This window comes from Chinchilla lanigera, unplaced genomic scaffold, assembly GCF_000276665.1.
Source record: "Chinchilla lanigera isolate Chin_1 unplaced genomic scaffold, ChiLan1.0 scaffold00082, whole genome shotgun sequence".
Lineage (NCBI taxonomy): Eukaryota > Metazoa > Chordata > Mammalia > Rodentia > Chinchillidae > Chinchilla > Chinchilla lanigera.
Window position 1 is genome coordinate 1,913,961 of NW_004955483.1, and position 22,185 is coordinate 1,936,145.

The 22,185-nt window shown below is 41.3% G+C and overlaps 1 protein-coding gene and 1 pseudogene across 5 annotated transcripts in view; one reads left to right on the forward strand and one right to left on the reverse strand.

Moving 5' to 3' along the window:
- Window positions 1-22,185, forward strand: part of LOC102005144 (cytidine monophosphate-N-acetylneuraminic acid hydroxylase) — a 188,869-nt gene that overhangs the window by 77,573 nt on the left and 89,111 nt on the right. The window contains exon 2 of one of the 5 annotated variants that reach the window (XM_005403351.2): window positions 4,068-4,241. The exons of 2 other annotated variants lie outside the window; for them this stretch is intronic. In XM_005403351.2, coding sequence (XP_005403408.1) covers window positions 4,068-4,241 — 174 coding nt within the window. Of the gene's footprint in view, window positions 1-4,063; window positions 4,242-22,185 lie in introns of all 5 variants that reach the window. 2 more of the 5 variants (XM_013503837.1, XM_013503835.1) reach the window with 2 other exon arrangements.
- Window positions 8,565-9,792, reverse strand: LOC102028418 (annotated as a pseudogene).

Below are 22,185 nucleotides of genomic sequence, written 5' to 3' on the forward strand. Positions count from 1 at the left end.
AAAAAAAACATAACAAGACTGCATTCATTGTGGGTAGTTGGTACACATACATAATGCATGCATCTTAAATCTTTTATATCCCTCCCCTCTTGGTCTCTATGTCTCCTTTTTATTTGCAAAACGATGTTTCTTTTCATTAATCTCTTATTTTTTTCCTTCTTTGGACTTTGGGTGACTCAGATGACTCAGATGAGAGAAACCATGCAGTGTTTAAGTTTGCCTTTATTCTGTAGCCACTGTGGGTCATTGCTGGCTGTGGAATCTATAGGCAGCATACAGTGGTCCCCACAGTCAGTTCACAGTGAGAAAGCCCAGATCAGTGCTTCTTTGCCTTGTGCCTGATTTGTAGGGAGAGGGTGGAAGGAGCAGGAAAGAGGTGTGGAGGCCTGTATGATTTCTTCTAGAATATTCTTGTTGTTTATAAATCCCATCTGATTACACATAATATGGCTGTTTTCAGTGTTCTGCCCAAAATAATTATTAGGTTCTTTTTTTTTTTTTTTTTTCTTTTAGAAACAGGGTTTTGCTATGCAGTTTAGGCTGGCCTTGAACTCACTTTGTAGCCCAGGCTTGTCTCAAACTCACAGAGATCCTCTTGCCTCAGCCTCCTAGGTGCTGGGGTTACAAGCATGCGCCACCACACCTGCTAACTATTAGGCTCTTTAAGTATGAAATCAAGATGTTATTCAACTGAGAAAAAAATGTTCTTTTACTATTTCTTGCTCATTCTTTTTATACATGTTCTCTATACACCTTCTGGACCTCCTGTGATATGGAAATTCCTTGTCCTCAATTCTCTTGCTTGCTCCTGCTGTCTATTTCACTGATCCTAGGCACGGACCCTGGGCTTGGTTGGGGCATAGCGTTCGGCTGCTGTGTTGTTTTGCCATGGCTCTGATGACCGTAAGTGTCCTTTTGTTGTCTGCTGCCCTTTCTCAGGGTACCTGTTTCTTCTCTGCACCGTCTTCCTGATGGTCACTCTGACCTTTGAGATACAAATAAAATGTTGAATCCTAAGGCCTGTTCCTGGTGGGAGGTGTCATGTCCCCCTAACTCACTCTTCTCTTTTTGATTTCAAGGGGTCTTGCACTTCTGGGCCTGTCTTGGTCCGATTTTCTTTGGTGACCTCCTGATCGTACCCTAGGCCCAGACCCAGAGCCCCTCTCTCTCCTTTGTTCTCCCTGAATGCATTAGGACCACTCACCTTTGGGCACTTGCTGAAGGCCTGAGGTAGGGGTGAGGGCCTCGCGGACTCCGGAGAGAATCTAGGTGTTGTTGAAAGTCCTCTGCCGGCCCAGTCACTCAGGACTGACTGGCACTCGGCCCCTTTCTCAACAGGGCGCCCTCTCCCGCCATCTCTTCTCTGCCTTTCTTGCATCCTGTTGGCTCTCAGAGAGAACTTCCTTTACTTGGATTCTAAAGTCTTCTTTGTTTCTCTGTCGATAGTTAAGTCAGATAAGTGTGGCCAGACCTGCTCTTCTGAGAGTTCAGATTCCCGCTATTAAATGACATTTTTAAATGCCCGATACACTAACCTAAAAAAATTGTTGACAATTCTCCGTTTCCTGTATGAGTCTGTGGGAGAGACGGCCTTCCTCTGGGGTTCGGCAAGCTAATCCTCCTGGTAACAAGCTTCCCTCCCATTCCCAGCATGCCTCACACAGAAGAGAAAACAGACTGCTCTCATTTCAGGGCAGATATAAGGGTTCAGCTGATGTGGGTTCCCTCAGCTATCACACAGGTCTGCGTTCACTTCCTTCGTGTGGTTTCCTGCTTCCTTTTTGAATGTGAAATTTATGTAGAATTTATTAACCATTTAATAAAAATGGAATTTCTAGCAATAAAATACGGACTCTGGAGAGTGCTGTTCCAATAGGAGCTCTTGATCATACCCTGATGCTTGTATCACCCATAGCCAGGAGGAGATGGCAGGTTCATTACTGTTTGCCTTTGTTTACCTGATTTGGATTCACTTTTGTGATGCATCTAGTCCTCATACCTTACCTCTGAGTGCTGGTTCACTTGGATTGTCCACAGGATTGCATCAGGGTAAATAAAGCAATCATGAAAATTCATCGTGAGTATACAGTGGGTCAAAGTTCAGTTCACTAATTACACACTAAAAATGTGACAAAATGCTACATGCAAAATGCTTGTGATATTATAACAAGAACTTTTAAATTTGCTGGTGGGAGTGTAAAGAAGTATAGCCCCTTTGGAAAACTGGTTGACAATACCTTTCAGAGCTGAATGTGCATATGCCATTTGATCCAGAAATTCTACCCTGGGTATATTTCCAACATAAATGAGTGCTTTGTGTACAAAAATTCACATATAAAGATGTTCATTATATTTATATATAATATAGTGTAATGTATAATATATATATATATATATATATATATATATATATAATATTCCAAAGCAAATATCTAGCAACTGTGGAACAGAAAAATAAAGTATACATTTACAAAACAGATTACTATATGGCAATGAAAAAGAACAAACCACTGCTGTGTACAGCAGTGTAGATGAATCCTATAGTCATAATGGGAGAAAGAGGTCAGATAGGAAAGTGTATGATTCTATGACTGCATTTATGCAAAATTCAAGGGTAGGCCTGATTAACCTGCAGTAAAGGTTAGAAGACTGGCTACCATTTGGATAGTTAAGTTTGCTGGAGCCCTAGAAATATTCTGTATCTTTATGTGGGAGGTGGCTGGGTGTATGTATACCTGTAAGAGATCATAGAACTATAGATCCAAAATAAGTGAACCTTACTATATGTAAATTTTATCTCAATTTAAAAGATCATGTGATGCTCCCTGGCAAGAGGGAAGGAAGATTTTGAAAGATCTTCATGATTTGGAGAAGAAAGGAATACTTTAGGGGCCAAGCATCACCTAGAAGAATTGCTTTACATTGAAATCCTTTCCTCTGTCCTCCTGTTAATAGACATTCCTCCAATTACGGTAAAGATAGGTTTTAACGCCCCTCTGCCTTTTTACTGGAGATCGGCCCCAAGCTGTTTCCTTTTTGAGCACTGTGGTAAACACAAGTCCAAAGGCACATCTGCAGTGCTTACAATCTAATTAGAGAAGCAGTCTAATTAGAGAGACAAGACCTACAATCTAACTGGAGACTTGTAATCTAATTAGAAACTTCTAATCCTACTAGAGAAACAAGACTAATATAAATTAAGTGTTTAGAGAACTTAGTATTCTGCTCATTATTTTTAAAGTGCAAGTTTGGAGCTTCAGAATTTCCCAGGGATTCAGGAGAAGAGAAAGCTCAAGTAGAACCGGAGTCCTAATTGTGTTTAATGAAGGGGGAACCCTTGAGACAAACCCAGATGGACACACACAAGAGGTCAGTTCATGAACACACTGGATATTAGGCAGGTCTGTCCTCTATGGCACCTATTGAAAGACCCATATGAGACCTCCTTGCAAGGAGCTCAAAGCATCCAGAAGACAGGATATTTGTCAATCAAGTCAAGTGGAATGACAGCATCCTCAGGCAATCCAGGCTTGGATTTTAAGAGCACGCTAATCTGAGCTGGTGGCTGGGAAGACAGAAACACCTATAATGAGAGAAGTGTGGGGAATTTGAAGTGAAGCCAGAAAGAAGCGCTACACTCCAGAGACAGAGATTTTCATTTTATAATGAAGCAATTATTATTCACGCACTTAAAATTGTGTCTTCATAACAAGCCTGCTTTCTTTCAGAAGAGAAGGGTACAAAACGTCAGGGGAGTGAATTAAGTCCTTGCTTTCTCCTCTTAGGTCATGTTTCTGTGTCTGCAAAATTCTTGGGTACACACACACACACACACACACACACACACAGAGTTCATACCTCCTGTTGGCAGAGAATCCAGAGTTTATTTAAAGTTCACCATCAGCTTTCAAGGTTCTGATAGGTGGAGCCAGGAGGGGAATAGGAAGGCTGGCAGATAAGTCAAGACAGCTATCACCCACGCCAACCACTCAGTGTTTCTGGCACCCAAAGTCTAAACCCCTTGCTTTTCTCTTGCCTACTGAACTTCTGTAATTGCTTTCATAAAGGCTTTCTGGCTACAAGAAAATCGCGTCAAAGTTGTTATCAGGCAAATTGAAATTTCCAGGCTGCATCCAGGCTAGAAGTTCTACACATCATTGGAAAGATTTCAGCTGTATCCACTGTGCCTGGGAGCTGCTTTCTGTGCTGTTTGGCTCTTTCCCACCTGGAATGGAACAACGGTATGGTTTCACTGTTTTGCTGTTGGATTTAGAATCTGTATTTTCAGTGGTTAATCATGATTTCTGGGACTAGGTAAAAGAACTAGGAGCTGCTGGTGGAAGATGGGATGGGGCGCATGATGTTACAACAATTTTGCAACTCAGCTTGATATTTCGGGAGAGAGCTTGCACCACGCTGCTCCTTGCTTGCCCTGAGCATTCTGCCACCTGCAGCCTGCTCTCTCTGACCCATGACTTAGTCAACCCCTCACCAGTCACATGCAGCTCTTTTGTCATACACTTCCCTAATTTTTATTGTGGACAGCAGATCTTCGCTTTTGAATGTTTCCTTCTGTTCACATGAAAGCAGTACTTACTGCTTTCCTCAGGGCTCAGAAAGCCTTCAGAGCAAGACAGCTCCCTAAGGATACAGCTAAAGGGACTTGAAGGACTCAGGAGGTGTAGGCTTGAAGCGTGCTCTGGACTGAGAGGTCATGGCTCAAACGTGCAGGCACTTTTAAAGCATCCATCAATGACAGATGTTTGCTTCATGGTGTCTTAGTTCCCCCACTGCTGGGCAAAATACCAGGCACCCACAATTTAATAAAAGAGGGGTTATTGTGGTTCAAATATCAGTCCGCAGTTGGTTGGCTCCAAGTCAGGATGGCTTGGTATACGGGTGGGAGAGGGAGATAAACCCTTCAGGCTGTGCCCACAGTGAACCTCCTCTTCTGGCCAGACTCCACTTCCAAACAGCAAGTCAGCTCTAAGCCCCCATAATCCAATTCCCCTCCAAAAGCCTCACTTATGAGCACATGAGGCTCTTGAGGGACACCTAGGTATAAACCACAATAATGAGGAAATATCAACTTCCATACAAAAAAAAAAAAAACATTCAGGCCATTACTTAGTCTTGAATTGGGGGTGCTTTCTGTAGTACTTGTTACTTTTAAAATGTCAGTGTAACATTTTGCCGAGTTCTAGTTCCCAAGTAAACATGAAGGTATTGTACAGATATCCTAAGAATGGTGGCATGTTTACACCCCAGGTCACTTAAAAAGAGTTTTGTAAGAACTGCTGTTGGGGGTCTTTAACTGCACTGCTCATTGATTCTGTAGCTTATATTGTCTGGACTTCTCATGTACGCTAGGTTGGGGTGCATAGGGCAAATACATGCACACATGATTCCTTCTCCTGTGAGACCTGTGTTTTCTAGGGAGCAGACATCTGTCATTCTCATTATTAAAAGGAAATTGCAACTTTGAAAGCCATATGAAGGAGAAGGACTTGGTACCCTGGGAGCAGAGCACCCTTGTAGTGGGACCAGACTTTTTCCAGGAGATCAGGAAAAGATTCCCAGCAAATGATAGAATGAAGCTCTAAAGAACAAGGAGAATGGAGCCCAGGAAGCAGAGATCACAGAAGGACATTCTGGGGACAGTGCTGTACTTTGAGGAAATGAAAGAAGGACAGATGTTGTTTGGAGGAAGTACAGGGTTCAAAATGAGCTGGGGGAGAGATTAGGGACTGTGATATTAACATATGTATATTTTGGTTTCGTCCACTGTTCCTGGTTCTAAACAGAATTCTCTGACTTCCCTTATCTGTGAGTATATTACAGACACTGTTGCAGAAGGGGTCCTGTCCCATACCTAGGAAGGAAAAAAAAAAAAAATCCACCAAATAAAACAAAATGCTATACAAAAAGGCTGAAAAGAATCTGGACAGAGTAGCCTTTGCTGGGTTTCCCCACTAGCATTAGCTTACACACTTTTTGTTCAACTAGATTTGACGTGGGTGTCCACACTTCAGTCATGCAAATTCAATAAAGTCTCCATAAAACCCCAAAGATCTAGGCTCAGGGAGTTTCCTGGCAGCTGAGCACATGAGGGCTTCTGGAGAGTGCACCCCAAGATAGCAGGGCAGCTTCATGCCTCTTCTGCGCCTTGCCCTGTGTACCCTCACCTGGACCCTTTCAATGTCCTGCATAATAAATCAGTAAGATGTAAAGCTTTCTCTGAATTCTATGAGCTGCTTAAGCAAATTAATTTGAACCTGAAAAAGGGATTTGGAGGACTTTAATTTATAGACAGTTGGTCAGAAGCTTGAATAAAAGGAGCTGGGCTTGCAACTAGCATCTGAAACGTGTGTGGTGGTGCAGTCTTGGGGAGTGACCCCCAATTTGGTGCATCTGGCACCATCTCCAGATAGACAGCTTCTGAAGTCAACTGGCTTAGTGAACTGGACACCCGCCTCTATTGCAGAATTGACTGCTTGTGAAGACAATAGGATAACGTTTAAAAATGTGAGCCGAAACAAATCTTTCTTCCTTTAAGTTGATTATCTCAGACATTTGTCCACTGCAGTGGAAACTAACACAAGGGTCACAGCCAACATTCCTATACCAGGAGACAGGTTAACAAGGGGTGCCCATAACAAATTTATTTCCTTATGGTATTGTGTGACATGGGAGCTAAGACTCAGGATGAGAACTACCCAGTGTTATGTTAGGCTCAATGATGCAAGATCAAAGATATAGACATGAGGCTGGACAAGAGAATATCCCCAGCAGCAGCAGACTGGTTAGACACAGCCAAGTCTAGCTGTCAATATACACCTTGGCCTCTGTGTTGTATTTCTCGCTGCTGAATGTGGGGCAAAGGCTGCTTCTGAAATGGAGTCTTGTGATCTACAGTAAGACAAAGTCATTCTGAGAATTTTTTTCTCTCTGGTTGTTATTTGGATTTGTAGTGTTTGTTTGTTCTACACTTAATCTTAGCCAAAAGGCCAAGAAGTAATTGTTCCATTGTTCTGGTTTTTTTTAAACAAATACAAAGGAAAAATTCCACTTCAAAAAAAACCTAACAGTTCAAGAAAGACCTATCAACTGCATTCCAGACATTCAAAACTATCTTACAATTTAAATTTCAATGGTAGAAACAGTAGGTTTTAAACTTGTTTTGTGAGCAGTATCAAAAGAAAAGTTCTATTAACACCTTTTATTCAGCTTTTAACCATATCAGTGAGAATAGCATTTTTTCAAATTTCCCATAAGACCATTTTTCTACATTCAAAGGCAGTCATTACTTTTTTTTTTTTTTGTATGTGTGTGTGTTTGAGACAGGGTCTGGCTATGCAGTTCAGGTTGGCCTTGAGCTCACTTTGTAGCCCAGGCTGGTTTCAAACTTGCAATGATCCTCCTGCCTCAGCTCCTGAATGCTGGGATTACAGGTGTGCACCACCATGCCCAGCAATTACTTTTATTTTTTCTTTACTTTAAAGAGAGTACTAAATGAGAAACAAACAAACAAAAAATAGAACAGTAGCAGCATACCAGTATCACAAACATAAACAAATCAAAGCAAGAACATTCAAAGTGATACAGAATCTCAAGACAAAATAATACGAATCAACAGTGATTGTTACATTGCATATAGCTGTCTTCAACTACATTGCTCAGACTACCAGATGTAAGAATGAAAGACTGTTTAAACCATATAGGGAATAAGAAAATAATTCTTCGATAAAACAGTAGAGATAATACAGAGTTTCACTAGACAAGATGGTAGTAGTTCACCATTGTAATTCCATTGCATATTGTTACCTTCAAATTAGTTGCTCAGACCACCAGACACAAGCATGCACAATCCGTCAGAACATGAAAAATTGTAATCATTAACTGTTCATTTCAATACACCATCCGATATCAGCAATACAGTTATCGCAGCTATTCATGTATATATTTATATATTGCGTTCCTTCTTTCTTTTTTCTTCTTTCCCTCATCCCAGAATTACTTTTAAAGAAGAGACAATTTGGGTTTTTTTCCTGCCTCTAAAATGTTTATTGAAATACATAGAAAGTAAGCAAGAAATACGTCAGTGAATGAAACACACCAAATGTCAGTAATAAGTGAGATGCATTCATTTGGGGAAATGGCTGTCTAAAAAAAATTCCCCCCGTATATGCAAAGTAAGCAAGGAAATTTCAATCTCTTTTTCTTCTTCTTTTTAAAAAATCTGTTACTACTAAAATTACTTTCCACAAAATTGGAAGTGAAGCACTGAAAGGCCAAGAGAGAGAGAGAAAAGGAAGGAGCACACACCATTAACACAAAAAGAGTAAAATTGTACAAACTGAAGCAGTTTATAACAAACTGGGGCATACTTCAAGACACCAATGGATGACTAAAGAAATTCACTATCTGCAGGAGCTGGAGTTACAGGCAAAGATCAGTGAGGAGCAATTCACTGCCTTGAAGCATCCCCCTTCCTACTCCAAATCCTGGCTTCTGCACCGTTCATCCAGGGGAGGCTGCCCAGGTGCACCAGGGTGGTCATCTCATCAGTCCCCTTCCCTGGCCACTCGAGTCTTTTCTTCCACATTCAGAGAGGCTTCACCTCTAAACATGATGGGCCTGTTGCTAAGCACCTTCTATTCAGCCTCAGAATCATCTAACATTACAAAACCAAAATTAGATAACTTCCCACCTCAGCTTATGTGCGTGCTGCTCCATCACATTTCCAGAATCTTTGTGTTCTGATTTTCCCAGCTCACGAGGCAAGTTACCAACATAGAGTTGGTGGTTGTCAGGATGTGTCACTGTTCTTCGGGGTTCACCATCACCTTGCTCCCCTGCCTTGTGGATTGGTCTGGGGAAGAATTTTTTTTCACTGTTCTCAAACTCTTTGATCCATGTAAGGCCTCTGCATGGAAGCTGAGATTTAGGCTTAGACTCTGGATGGGGCTGTGAAGCTGGTACTTGAGCAATGTGAGGAGGGATCCCTGAAATGGGAATAATTCCACTAGGAGGAAAGCTCTTACCAGTTACAGATGCCCAAGAAAATGTCTTCATGTACTGTCTATAGGAGCTGGAGAACTCTTTTGAGCATACCAGCCCAGACTTTTCCTCTTGGATTTCAGATACAAGCCCTTGCTGTGGTTCTGGCTCTGTTTCAGCAGTGTGTTCCTCTAAATGTTCTTTCAAGTCATTGCTGACAGTTTGAACATAGAAAGTTCCAGAGCCATCAGGTACAACTGGAGTGTCTGCTGTCTTTCTTCAAGCTCCTCTACAGCTTCCTTAGATTAGTTCTGAGGCTCAGTGACATAGCCACGAAAGACCTCATCTTGGTGTCTAAAGATAGCATTATGAATGTAGAATTCATCTGCAACAAAGCTCTCAGGAGCAAGGACAAATGTCTGCATCAACCTCCACAAACCCTGATTGTTGTTAGAGGGCAGTTGCATTACTGGGACCACTATACATTCATTCAAGGTAGCATGAGCACCGAACTGAGAATCTTGGTGTGTCAGTTGATGAAGTTCTGTGACATCATTTCCTATGAATTTCTTTCTGTCCATAGACTGAACCTGCAAGTTTTCCATTCGAATCTAGTCCCCCATGGACACGGGAAGAGTTCTTTCCATAAAACCTGTGTAGCATGTTTGGGACCTGGTTCAGCAGTGTGTAATACTGCTGCCTCACAAATTCCTATGTGACCAACAGGGGGCTAGGCTTTCCATAACCATTGCTTTGGTCAGTTCTTTTGTGGCCCTTGAATATGGCATGCATATGCAGTGGACAGGGCCACTCTCTAGGATGTGGGGAAGCCAATCCCATGGCTGTTAGGGTAGGGATGGAGTGGTAGTAGGGACAGGGGTGGGGGTGCTGCTGAGAATTGTTTGTGGCCAGATCCAAGACAGAAAGGTAGGGGAAGATGAGAATACTTGTTTTAGATTTTATGGCTGACTTTAAGCCAAAGGGGTTTTGGTTCTATTTTTACCAGATTATGGGGTACTGGAGTTTCCTTTTGGAGGTAGTTTCTGGGTCCTTTCTGTTCTAAGCAAAGAATTTGTCCAGACAAGTACATGGTAGCAAAGTTTTATTAAAGTAGGAAAAGAAATAGCCTCTGCAGAGAGAGTTTGGGTCAAGTAAAAGCAGGAAAAGAAGCACACCCTACAGTGTGAAAGAAATACACCCTACAGCACGAGGGTGGGCCATCATGTAAGAGAGACCAAGGTGGTAAAAACTCAATGTGGACTGTCCTTTTTGTATAACCCACTCCTCAGGCTGACATCGGGTCTAGACCATCCTGTTGAAAACCTGCTCAAATTCTCACAAGAAGTCGAAATGCAAGGCTTGGGGAACTGTTGTGGGCATGTATTCCAGAATCTTGTCAAGCCTCCTTTCCCAGCCAGTTTTAGCCACACCCTACCTCCCTGTCTCATTTCTGCCTGAGGACACATACCACCATTGTTCTTTGTGGGGTGCTGAGGGCGTGGTCGTCCTCTGTCTTCTACAGCTCTTCCAGCTGGAAAGAGGTGTAGGCCCTACCTACTGGAGGTTATGTGCTCTCCAACTACCTTGAGATGTTGCGGCTCACTGTCCGGCTTGAAGAGAAAAACTGTTGGAAGACAACGAGAAAAGATTAGTGACTGTTGAGCTGTCTAAAGAAAGTGACTTTATCATTATGTTGGGGGTGTAGAACTCCAAATGAGGATCATGTCAGATTTTCGTGCTTCTTGTGCAGGACAAAGTATGACAAAGAGGAAGGTTAGATAGATTGAGAGCGTGAGAGCCACAGCTTTAGCAAGGTTACTCCACATAATGGATCTATTTAAAAATGGAATACAGGTGTCCATGTAAGTTGTGGTGAACTAGAGCCATTAGTGACCTACTTATCTGCAGCTGGAGCAATATTGGAGTCTTGTTTTCGGAAGAGAAGCCTCAGGTCTCCCAGAGATTCTTAGGAATAACTATCTTTTTAGTTCTGTGAAAATTCTAGTGGCCATTTCCCATGTAGGATTTTTACAGCTTGTCATTGCATCTTTGAGGAAGGACTAGGATGTTTCCTCAGGAAATAAGAGTGAGGTTAGTGTCTCAAGGGGCTGTAGGACTTCCCTTTGTGCCTCCCTATCAGTCTTTTGATTTCCCAAGGAGACTTTCGACATGTGTCTTTGGGATCTGCTTGGGAAGGTGAACTGCCTCTGGGAGTTGTAGAATTTCCTGCTTGTGTTTTATAGATGATTGCTTATTAGTCAACAAGCTCCTTCATTCCAGATCCCTGTGTGGGCATGTAGCCCCAGAAAAGCATATTTGGAGTCTGTATAGATATTTAACTCTTTGCCTTTTACTATCAATGCCCAAGTAAGGGATATGATCTCCATTTTTTGGGCAGAGGTCCTTGGAGGAAGTTGGCTTCAAAGATCTGTTGTGAACTGACAACTGTATAATCTGCCTTTTGATGCCCTTCTTGGATAAAGCTACTTTCATCAGTGAATCACATCTGTTCAGGGTCTTGGAAGAGCAGGTCACTGATGTCCTGCCTGCTTACATAGAGCTGGGAGATTATTTGTTCACAAAAGTGGCTAACTTCTGGGCTTGTAGGCATCAGAGAATCAGGATTAATAGTAGTGCAAGTTTTTATAATACCTTCAGGGGTATTAAATAACATGAACTGATACTTGCCAAGCCATTCCCCTGTTAACCAAAAGTAACCTTTGGTCTCAAGAACTGCTCTAACATGATGGAAAGTCAGGACTTCTAGTTTCTTCCTACCCTTTGGGTCAAGACAGACAAAGCAGTTTCTCTCTTTTGTGATACACAGAGGTAGAAGGGTTTTCTTAAGTCAGGTATTTTACTGTACAATGCAGCAGATTCCATCTGTAGTCTAGTTATGTCAAGAATACCTGGCATTGTCTCAACAGGTAAAATCCATTTTAAACTTTGTTGGAATTTGAGAATTGCCCCAATTTTGCTCTTAAATCTCTTCTTAGCAAGGAAGTGTGGGACAGTGTGGGATAATTAGAAACTCATTGTTAAATACTTGATCTTGAAAATGATATGTCAAGCAGGAGTAAAGACTCCGACTAAGGGTCCTCATGACACCAACTGTGGCTGTATATTTAGAGGAGGGTTTTCCAGAAAGCTAAGTCAAAACAGAATAAAGTAACTGAATTGGCTCACTTATGATGACTTCGGTTACCCAGGGTTTCTCATAGGAAATGGTGAAGTCCATGAACAGGGGCAATGTAGGTTCCCTTGGACGACTTCAATTGTTAGAGCAGAAAATGAGGGTTTTGTCTGGCCTAGGCCCTCTCTGGGAGCAGGGACAGTCAACCCTCCAGTGCCATGGGTCAGGCACGTTGGCTACCTCACACTCAGAGAGGGAGCCAGGCAGTGGCTTGGTGTACTTGCACAGCCAATGTTCAGTCTTCTTGCACTCCATCATCCTTGTGTTTTCCCTTAGATGATTTGGGTGAGTTTAAAGCATTGTCAATTGTGACAGTTATAAGTCTACCTTTTCTCTTTTGACCCTCCTCCAGATCCCAGCTGTTGAATGCAGAAAAGGCTACGTCCAACAATTAGGTCATAGGTGTCTGGGGTCTCATCTGAAGTTTTTTCATTAAGCAGATGGGATATATTCCCCTGACAGACAGGATCATTAAAGTTTGGGGGCCCTTCAAATACCATAGTTTCACCGGGGCAATAGCTCGGTGGCACAAGTACCTGCCTGGCAAACACAAGGTCCTGAGTTCAATTCCCAGTACCAGAAAAAAAAAAAAAAAGTAAAGTAGGTTTCGCTTATAAAAGCTGGGTGTGGTGGCACACGCCTGTAATCCCTGCACTCAGGAGGCTGAGGCAGGAGGATCATTGCAGGTTTGAGGCCAACCTGGGGTACAAGGGAGCTCAAGACCAGCCTGAACTGCATAGCAAGACCCTGTCTCAAAAAAAAAAAAAAAAAAAACAAAAAAAAAACCCATAGTTTCTGGGCTTTTCCTGAGATACAGAGTTTAAAAAGCCGAAACATGAGGGATTTCATTCCACCTTCTGTGTTTTAAGGAGAAATAATTTATATGAAAAATGGTCTCATAGTTTAAACTGCTGTCCCATATCTATCTTTTGCCATTTCCTAGTTCACATTGAACCCAAAATGTATTGCAATAGTAGATAAGCTATTCTTTTTGTAAATTGTCAGGGTCAAACGTTTCCCATCAATCAAGGATATGTCCTAGTGGAATCTGCAGGATGTGGTCCATGGGGCTTCCTATGGCTCATCTTGGGGCCTATAGACAGAGACAGCTAGATCTCAGCTTTTGAAGAAGGCATCCCATGCAGAAGGAAGAGACTTGACCAGTCTACAAAGTGTCCCTTGTGAGACTCACATATTCACTAGACAGATGTCTATGTCCAAAGCTAGGCTGATGGTGGCATCTTTCATAGAGGCATAGAAGAAACCTTACTGAAGGTATTTTGTCTCCAAATGGGAGTCGACCAACTCCTTCAGAAGAGAGAGTTGAGCCACTTGAAGGCTTTACCTAATCTGAAGCTCCCATGAGATCAGTGTGGAGTCCCTCACCACTGAGACTCCCTGAGCCATGTTGAGCCACTTGATGACTCTACTTCAGCAAAGCGGAGCCACTTGAGAAACAATCTTTTCTCCATCAGGCATTTTGAGCCTCTACCTAAGCAGGGCAGAGCCACATGAGAAACAACATCTCTTGCATTCACCCCAGTTGTAAAAACTTTGGTACATTGTTTAAGGCAGTAGAGATGGAAATCTCTTTTTAACAAAAAAACCCTTAAAAATCCTAAGAACATGGATGGCTGTCCTTTGACTCATAGTCATTTGAGTTAAGCTTTACTGGCTGTTCTTTTGTTCTACTTGGGCTGTTGGGTATATCAAGTCTCCTAATTACTGCATTTTGTTAGAAGAAACAAGGAAAACAAACATGGCGGAACTTACACATCTCTGAAATAGGTGGCCAGTCATGTGATGAGACAAGATAGTTACCCTGACTATGATAGCACCCTGAGAAAGAAGTAACCATCTAGGGAAGTAGCGCAGATGAGACTTTGAGAACAAAAAGCAGTAAACTGAGCGAGGCGGCTTCCCAGGTAGGCTAGCAGCAGATAGAAAGAATGAGAAAGCTGAGCAAAGACTCCTGGAGAACAGAAACACGTCAGAAGGGCATACCTAGAAGGTCTGTTCTGGGTAAATAACGCACGTGCTGGCTGTTCATTACTGCGTGTAGCAACAATAAGTAACCAAAAATGGGAAAGAAGGGGAAAAGAGGGTTAAACTTCAGTTGGGCCTGTGGGCCTCTCACCAGCTGAGACCAACAAAACAAAAGAAAAACAAAAACAAAACCCGCAGAGGCCATGCATTCTCCCCCCAGTGCCTATGCTGGGAAACAGAGGAAAGAGTTCCGGGGCCCATGACAAGTCCCCCGGGTTCCTCAGCATAACGGAGAGAGAGAGAAAAAAACCAGCCAAACAAAAACATGCCTGAAGGGCCTTACCTGCTCTCCTGGCTGGCTAAACCAAACATGCTACCAGGTTTTGGGGTGCTGAAGTCTCCATTGGGAGGTGCTTTTTGGTTTTTTCTCTCCTGAACAAAAAATTGGTCAAGACAAGTTAAATGGTAGTAAAGTTTTCTTACAGTAGGAAAAGAAACAGGCTCGGCAGAGCAAGTTGGGCCAAGTAAAAGTAGGAATAAAAGTACATCCTACGGTGTGAAAGAAATGCCCCCTGCAGTGTGAAGGCAGGCCACCATGCAAGAGAGACCAGGGTGGCAAAAACTCATTGTGGACTGTTCTTTTTGTAAACCCAGTGCTCAGCTGATGTCAGGTCTAGCCAACTTTCAAAAACTTGCTCAAGGTCCCACAAGAAGTCCACATCCAGAACTTTGGGAACTATTCTACACATGGGTTCTGGTATCTTACCACGCCTCCTTTCCCAGCCAGTTTTATCCATACCTTACCTTCCTTTTTCATTATGACCTGAAAGAGAAACTCTGGTTCCTAGTGTTACATCAAGGGGTGGACAGCTTGCCATGCCATGTCACGCCATGCTACTGCTCTGCTGAAAATGCAACTTCCGGCAATCTTAAACCTGGTGCTACTATAGACAGCTAAGTTAGGTAGAAATATGATAGGCAGTCAGACAAGGTTAGGCCCTCAAGAGTCAGTGCAAAAGATGGGAATACATTGAAACTGTGGGGGAGGAAGGCCACACACCTCATAACAAAAGATAGATTGACTACACCTACACACTTCCCCTGGGGATGACTAGCAGTAATTGATATTCTAAATAGGTATTCATTGCTTTGCGTGGACAGAAACCTCCCTTTCAGGAAAAGCCCCTGTTTGTCCCATGTACGCATGCTGCCTGACTTGCTTCCCCATTTGACCCCCATTTAATTAATATTCCCTTAGCAATTATGCTCATAATCTTTTTTTTTTTTTTTGGTTTTTCTCCGGTACCGGGAACCGAACTCACGACCTTGCGCTTGCCAGGCAGGCGCTTTTTGCCGCTGAGCTAAATCCCCAGCCCCTATGCTCATAATCTTATAGGTTCACCATAGTTTTCTCCCAGTTTAGACCCACCTTGCATTTCCCCAGGGTTAAAGTTGCCTAAGTGTCTATACCTATAATCTTATTAGTTGATTATAGTTTTCCCAATTTAGACCCACCTCACCTTGTGGTTTTGCTCTATAAAATTCCCTTGAGACGTGGGGGTCCTCACCCACACACTCAGGACCCCTTGTTTCTATCTTAGACAGAAGCTTTCTTCTACTCAATAAATATAGTTCCCTCCCCATAAATATTTTCTGCTTTTAACCTCCATTGTTCCTAGAATTCATTCTTTGATTTTAGGGAACACAAACTCATGTGTTGACATCTAGCAAACTAGTAGGTTGGGAGTTACAACGTGTACTTTATTTTATTTGGCTTATTGGGAGGTCCTACATCATCCCTATATCATTTGGAGGTCTTCCACTGAGATAATTGGATGGAGTCCGAGTTTGGTTTTGTTTGGTAGATTCCAAATTATTATAAGGGAGAAAAACTCCCAACCTGAATGGTATCTGGGATGAGTTCATGTTCTCTAAAATCAAAGAATGAATTTTAGGAACAATGGCGGTTAAGAACAGAATATATTTATTGAGGGAAAGAAAGGTTCTGTCCGAGAGAGGTTACAGAAGGGGGGCCTGAGTAGGCTGCCCAGGGACACCCTTTCCCAGGGATTTTTAGAGCAAAATCACGAGGTGAGGTGGGTCCAAGGTGGGGAAAAAATGGGAAATCACAAGGTGGGAATGAAGTGGGACAAAACTATGGTCAGCCAGTAAGAATTGTTCAGGTAAAACTGATTAAATAGGGATCAAATGGGGAGGAGAGTCAAGTACCAAGCAGGCAGGAATGCAGAGCAGGCACTTTTCCTGTAAGGTGTTGGGTCAGTGATTCTTCAAGGTGATAGCTACCTATTTAGAATATCAATCCCTCATGTCCATCCCTGGGGAGGTATATAGATGTGTTTGTTTAATCTTTTGTCTTGAGGTCTGGCCCACAGCAAGTACCGTCTCTGCATTTGTAAGGTATCTTGTCTTCCATACTGGCTCCTTTGAGGGTCTGACCCTGTCAGAGTGCCTATAATATTTCTATCTAACTCAGCTGTCTATAACAATTACTCATTTAGGTATTACTACTCATTAAGTTATTAATACTCTTAAATTATGAATACTCATTAGGTATTATTACTCATTAAGGTAATCAAATTTTTTATGCTTTAAGCTTTTATGTTATATCTTTGTCAATTGTTTATAATTGCTCATGCTTTGTCTCTTATATGCACTGTTTTGTTAAAATGATTATAAATTTAAGTTGAGAACATGGGAAAGTTATGATGCTTCTTTAATGGGACATTTTATTCCTGTTTTGTATATGTTGCATTTAGACTAATTGCTGAATTTACTGGTATTTCTTCTTGCTTTCCAACAGCACTGGGAAGAGAAACGTTAGAGCAGGCCTTGGTGGGCCTTGATATAAAATTGTGTAAAATGGGTCTTTTTATGAAGTCTGCTCTATATTTAGACATTTATCTATCCCTTATAGAACTTTAACAACCAGTGACCACTCTGCCTGCTAGTTAAATGTTGTTAGACCAGCTACCACTCTTAAAGCAGAGGACAGGTTTCCCCAGCACTACCTGGTGAATGCCCATTGAAGTCAATGGCCAGTGGAATGTTGAGTGGACAGGCGGCTGCTGGATTCCTTTCTTGAGAGAAATCTCTGGTTTGCATGGAACTAGTTGGAACCTGAGAGGACAACTAAGAGGTTGTGGCCAGAGCTACTCTCTGGCAGATGCCCAAGAGTTCCTCAGTGGAAGCTGGATCCTGACAGCCTGACTGTACCAGCAGAAAAAAAGTCTCTGTTCATCTATTGTCCTTTTTTCCCTGCTCGTAAATTAGAAATTCCCCTTAGCTTTTCTCCAACTCAATGGGAGTTAAATTTAGAACCACCTTATCATTAGACTACTCCCACTCCCCTGAGAAATAACACAACTTACAACAGTGTTTGGTCCAAGGCAATTCTCTGTGGCTGCCGGATTTCTGGACCAAATTTCCAGAATGATGAGTTTCCCCTCCCTGGGAACTTTTCAGAGTGAAGCTGACCTTCACTTATCTCTGGGCCATATTAAATAAGTAAATAAACTGGTCTAGGTTTAACCCTAAAATTCTCAAAAAATAAATCTACAACTTTTAGTCCAAGTTTATCTGCCTTTCAGTCCTTAGGCAAAATTGGAAATTAACTCCTCTTATTTCCCACTACCCCCAAGAACAGTGCATACTGGTTTTTCCAGCATAGGGCAGACTGATTTTTATAACACAGATAAGTTCACTAATAAAATAAAACATTCCTAGGGACCCTTAACAGTCTGTCCCTTTAAAAGAAAATAACATGTGGCTATCAAAATAGCAGTTTTAGCAACCAACTGGGACTATCAAACAACTGCGCTCATCAAAACAATGATGGGGTTGGGGATTTAGCTCACGGCGCAGCGCCTGCCTGGCAAGTGCAAAGTCATGAATTTGATTCCAGGTACCAGAAAACCCCCCCAAAAACCAAAACAAACAAACAAAAAAAACAACAGCAATGAAAAGCTTATATAGCTAGACAGTCCAGTCAGATAAACTGTCAGCCTAGGGCCCATCTTAAAAACTGTATTTGATTTCACAGGTTTTTATTCCTTCTGATTCTTATCTCTGGTTTGCATGGAAGCTTATGTTTTTATTCCTTCTGATTCTTATTTCAAGAGATCTCTGTTAAGTTCACCTACAGAAAGTTCTGACTAGTCTATTTATAGTTACATACCTAAAAGTTGTAAAAGAGGTATTATAGTTCAGCTTGGCCAAATACATCTGAGTGCACTTTAGTCTGTTAACAATTGTCTTATGTGTGCTGTCTATCTGTTCAGTTTGTGATGGGTTCCAATACTTACAGCTGCTTTGTTTGAGCTCAACAACACGGAGAGGAAAAAACATATGAACACAGGTAGTCTCCCATGGCTTAGAATTACATTTTGAGTACAAATAAGAATTACTTCTAATGTAAAGAAAGCCTGAACATGTGGGAATTCTAGCCATTTTTCTTACAGTTCAATTCTAGTTGTAAAATAGCATCATAATTAATACTTCCCTCTGCATTCTGTTTTGGCTCTAGAGGGTAGGCAGGCCATGTGCTGGTACAGAAAAATATCAAATGATTCTCTTTCAATATTTGAGGGTCAAACCTCCACCAGTGCTTAAGAATACATTCCAAAGGAGTTCGAAATTTTGAGAATAATTTCTCCACCTGAAATGCAAAAAGAAAAAATCAGCACCCCTTTAATTTCTATTTGATTTTTGTACCCTCAAGGCATCCCCTGTATTTATTCCACTCCAGGGCAGGTGGCTGCCATCCACAGAGAGACCAGAAGATAAGGTTGGGCCAGACGATCCACGCTTGTACTGGCGCATGATCCTATCTTGCCTGGAAATTCGTGATCTTACTCCCATAGGTGTTTTTAAAAGCATAAGTTATAACTGATCTCAGCCATAATAGTCCTGTTCAAGTAAAGAAGCTTTGCTTAGCATTAAACCACTTTTTTCTATTCCTTTGAAAGAGAGTGAGGGCAAGTACCAAAGAATGAGTTGAAAATAATTGAGATGCTTCTCAGCCTGTGAAAGAGATCCTTTCTAGAGACACAGTTATATATAAATGGTTTGGAGAAAAATCCCACTCTGGGCTCCAGGGCAAAGAAGTCTCCTAGATATTTCTGATATCTATCTAATCACCTGGGCAACATTCCTTAGCAATAAGACAAGGCTACACTTTTTTGAGTCCAAACTAAAATTTCTATGTCTCTGAAGCTTACAGGACAAACTTATACACATCACCTAGCAACCACAATTTTCCTGTTAGTAAACACACATCTATAAGTCTTCTACATGCACATGAAATAAGAGAAAGGCTGACTAAAATATCTTTCTTACTCTTAGTTAGTATATGCAAGGCACAAATATAAATCATTCCCTTGATAACTGCTTTTTTCCTTAAAAGGCAAACACTTGTTGCAATGTGCCTCAGCCTGATTTTTTTTTTCTTTTTTTTTTTTTTTTGGTACCGGGAATCAAGCTCAGGACCTTGTGCTTGCCAGGCAGGTGATTGTACCACTGAGCTGTATCCCCGGCCCTCAGCCTGGTTTCTGAAGGGAGGAATAGGCTAACCACCAGGAGGTTCTAAAGTTAACTCGCAGTGAGTAAGAGAAAACCTGGAGTTTCTAACTTACTAGCAGAGAGGGAAAAGTCCAAACCTATAGCTCAATTTTGAATGGAGGCTTTAAGAAAGGGCTCTCATAGCATCTTATGCTTACTTTGAGACAGAGGATACCAGAAGATCATTGAAAGTGTTACCTCTCATCTCACTGAGGAGTGCAGGTAGGAATGACAGATAAGTGGAGATTTTTTTTGCTGGCTACCTAGTTGGGTTGTTAGGACTCAGCTTCTACTGAGGAGCATTTAGCTATCCAGCAGAGAGTAGCCTTGGCCATGACCCCTCAGTTATCTCAGTTTCCATTGGTCCATGCAACCAGAGATGAGTCTCTGGAAAGGAATCCAGCTGCCTGTCTGATGAACATTCCATTGGCCATTGGCTTCAATGGACATTCACAAGAAGGTGCTGGGGAAACCTACCTTCTGCTTTAAGAGTGGTAGATGCTCTAACAATATTCAAGTAACTGGCAGAGTGATCACTGTTTGTTAAAGTTCTATAAGAGATAGATAAAAGCCTGAGCTAAATATGGAGTAGGTTTCATAAAAAGACCCATTTTTCAGAATTTTATATCAAAATCCACTAGGGGGCACTCTACCATTACTCTTTCTAATGCTGCTAAGAAGTCAAGCAAAGAACATCAGTAAATTCAGCAAATATTCTACATGCAACATATTCTATATGCAACAAAACAGGAATAAAATGTCCCATTAAAGAAGCATCATAACCTTCCCATATTCTCAAATTAATCATCACTTTTACAAAACAATGTATATAAAGACAAATCATAAGCAATTGCAAGCAACTGACAATGACAAAATAAAAATGTAAAGAATGAAAAAATTTTATTACTTAAAATGAGTCATAATGAGGAATTTGTGAAACAAAAGCAAATTCTTATGTCCACCCAGTTATCTCAGTGAGACCTCCAAAGGACATAGGGATGATATTGGACCTCCAAATAATCTAAATAATATTAGGGAAAGATTATAAATCCCAACCTGCTAGCCTACTAAATGTCTGATAAGCTAGTTTGTGTTTTCTAAAAGTGAACAATAAATTCTAGGAACAGTGGAGGTTAAGAAATATTTATTGTGGGAACAAAAGCTATATTTATTGGCAGAAAGAAAGCTTCCGTCTAAGAGAGACAGATGGGGTTTTGAGTGGGTTGACGAGGACCCCGCTTCTCAAGGGAGTTTTATATAGCTAAACTGCAAGGTGAGGCAGGCCTAAAGTGGGAAAAATTGTTATCAACTAATAAGATTGCAAGTATAGTCACTTAGGTAACATTGATCCAATAAGAAATCACAAGGTAGGTCTAAGGTTGGACAAAACTGGTGAACTTATAAGACTACAAGTATAATCACTTAGGTAATATTGATTATATGGGATCAAATAGGGAAGCAAGTCACATAGGAAGTGTACATGGTATGAACAGGGACTTGTCCTGAAAGAGGGATTTCAGTCCCCAACCAAAGGCAATTGATACCTATTCAGAATATCAATCATTTGGGGAAGTATGTGGGTATAATCATTCTATTTTTTGTCTTCACATCTGGCCTTTAAACAAATGCACTTCTTCCACAGTTGCAATGTATTCTCGTCTTCTCCACTGACTTGAGGGCCTAGCCCTGCCTGATTGCCTATAATATTTCTACCTAACTTAGATGTCTGCAATAATACCATTGGTCTTTCAACTGTTTTTGTGGCTTTCCTTTCCAGAAAGTCATATAGGGGGGATCATATGGCATTTTCAGACTGGGTTTTTCACTTATGAATATACACTTAAAAGTTCATACATGTCTTTTTGTGGCTTTATAATTATTTAATTTTTAAAAATAGAATTTACTTTTTAAAGAAGTTCACGTTCATAACAAAATTAAGCAGAATGTGTTCTCTTCCCCCCATACATGTACAACCTCCTCTACTATTAATATTCCTCATCAGAATGGCACATTTCTTGCAATCAGTGAACCATATTGTCACCCCAAGTTCACAGCTTAGATTAGAATTCCCTCTTGGGAAATCCTTTGGGTCACTATGAAGAAGCACAATTGCTGGATCATGTGATAAGAGTGTGCTTAGTTTTGTAAGAAGCTGCAAAATTTTCTTCCCAAGTGAATATCATTCTGCATTCCTGTATTAACAATGTATGACAGTTCTTGTTGCTCTACATCCTTGCCAGCATTTGATGTTCTTGGTTATCGGGTTTTTTTTCTAATATTCTAATAGGTATGTAATGGTAACCCACTGTTGTTTTAATTTGCAATTCCAGATGTATATGATGCTGATCATCTTTTAGTATGCTTATTTACCATCTGTAGATCTTTGGTGAGGTAACTTTCAGATATTTTGCTAATTTAAATATTGGATT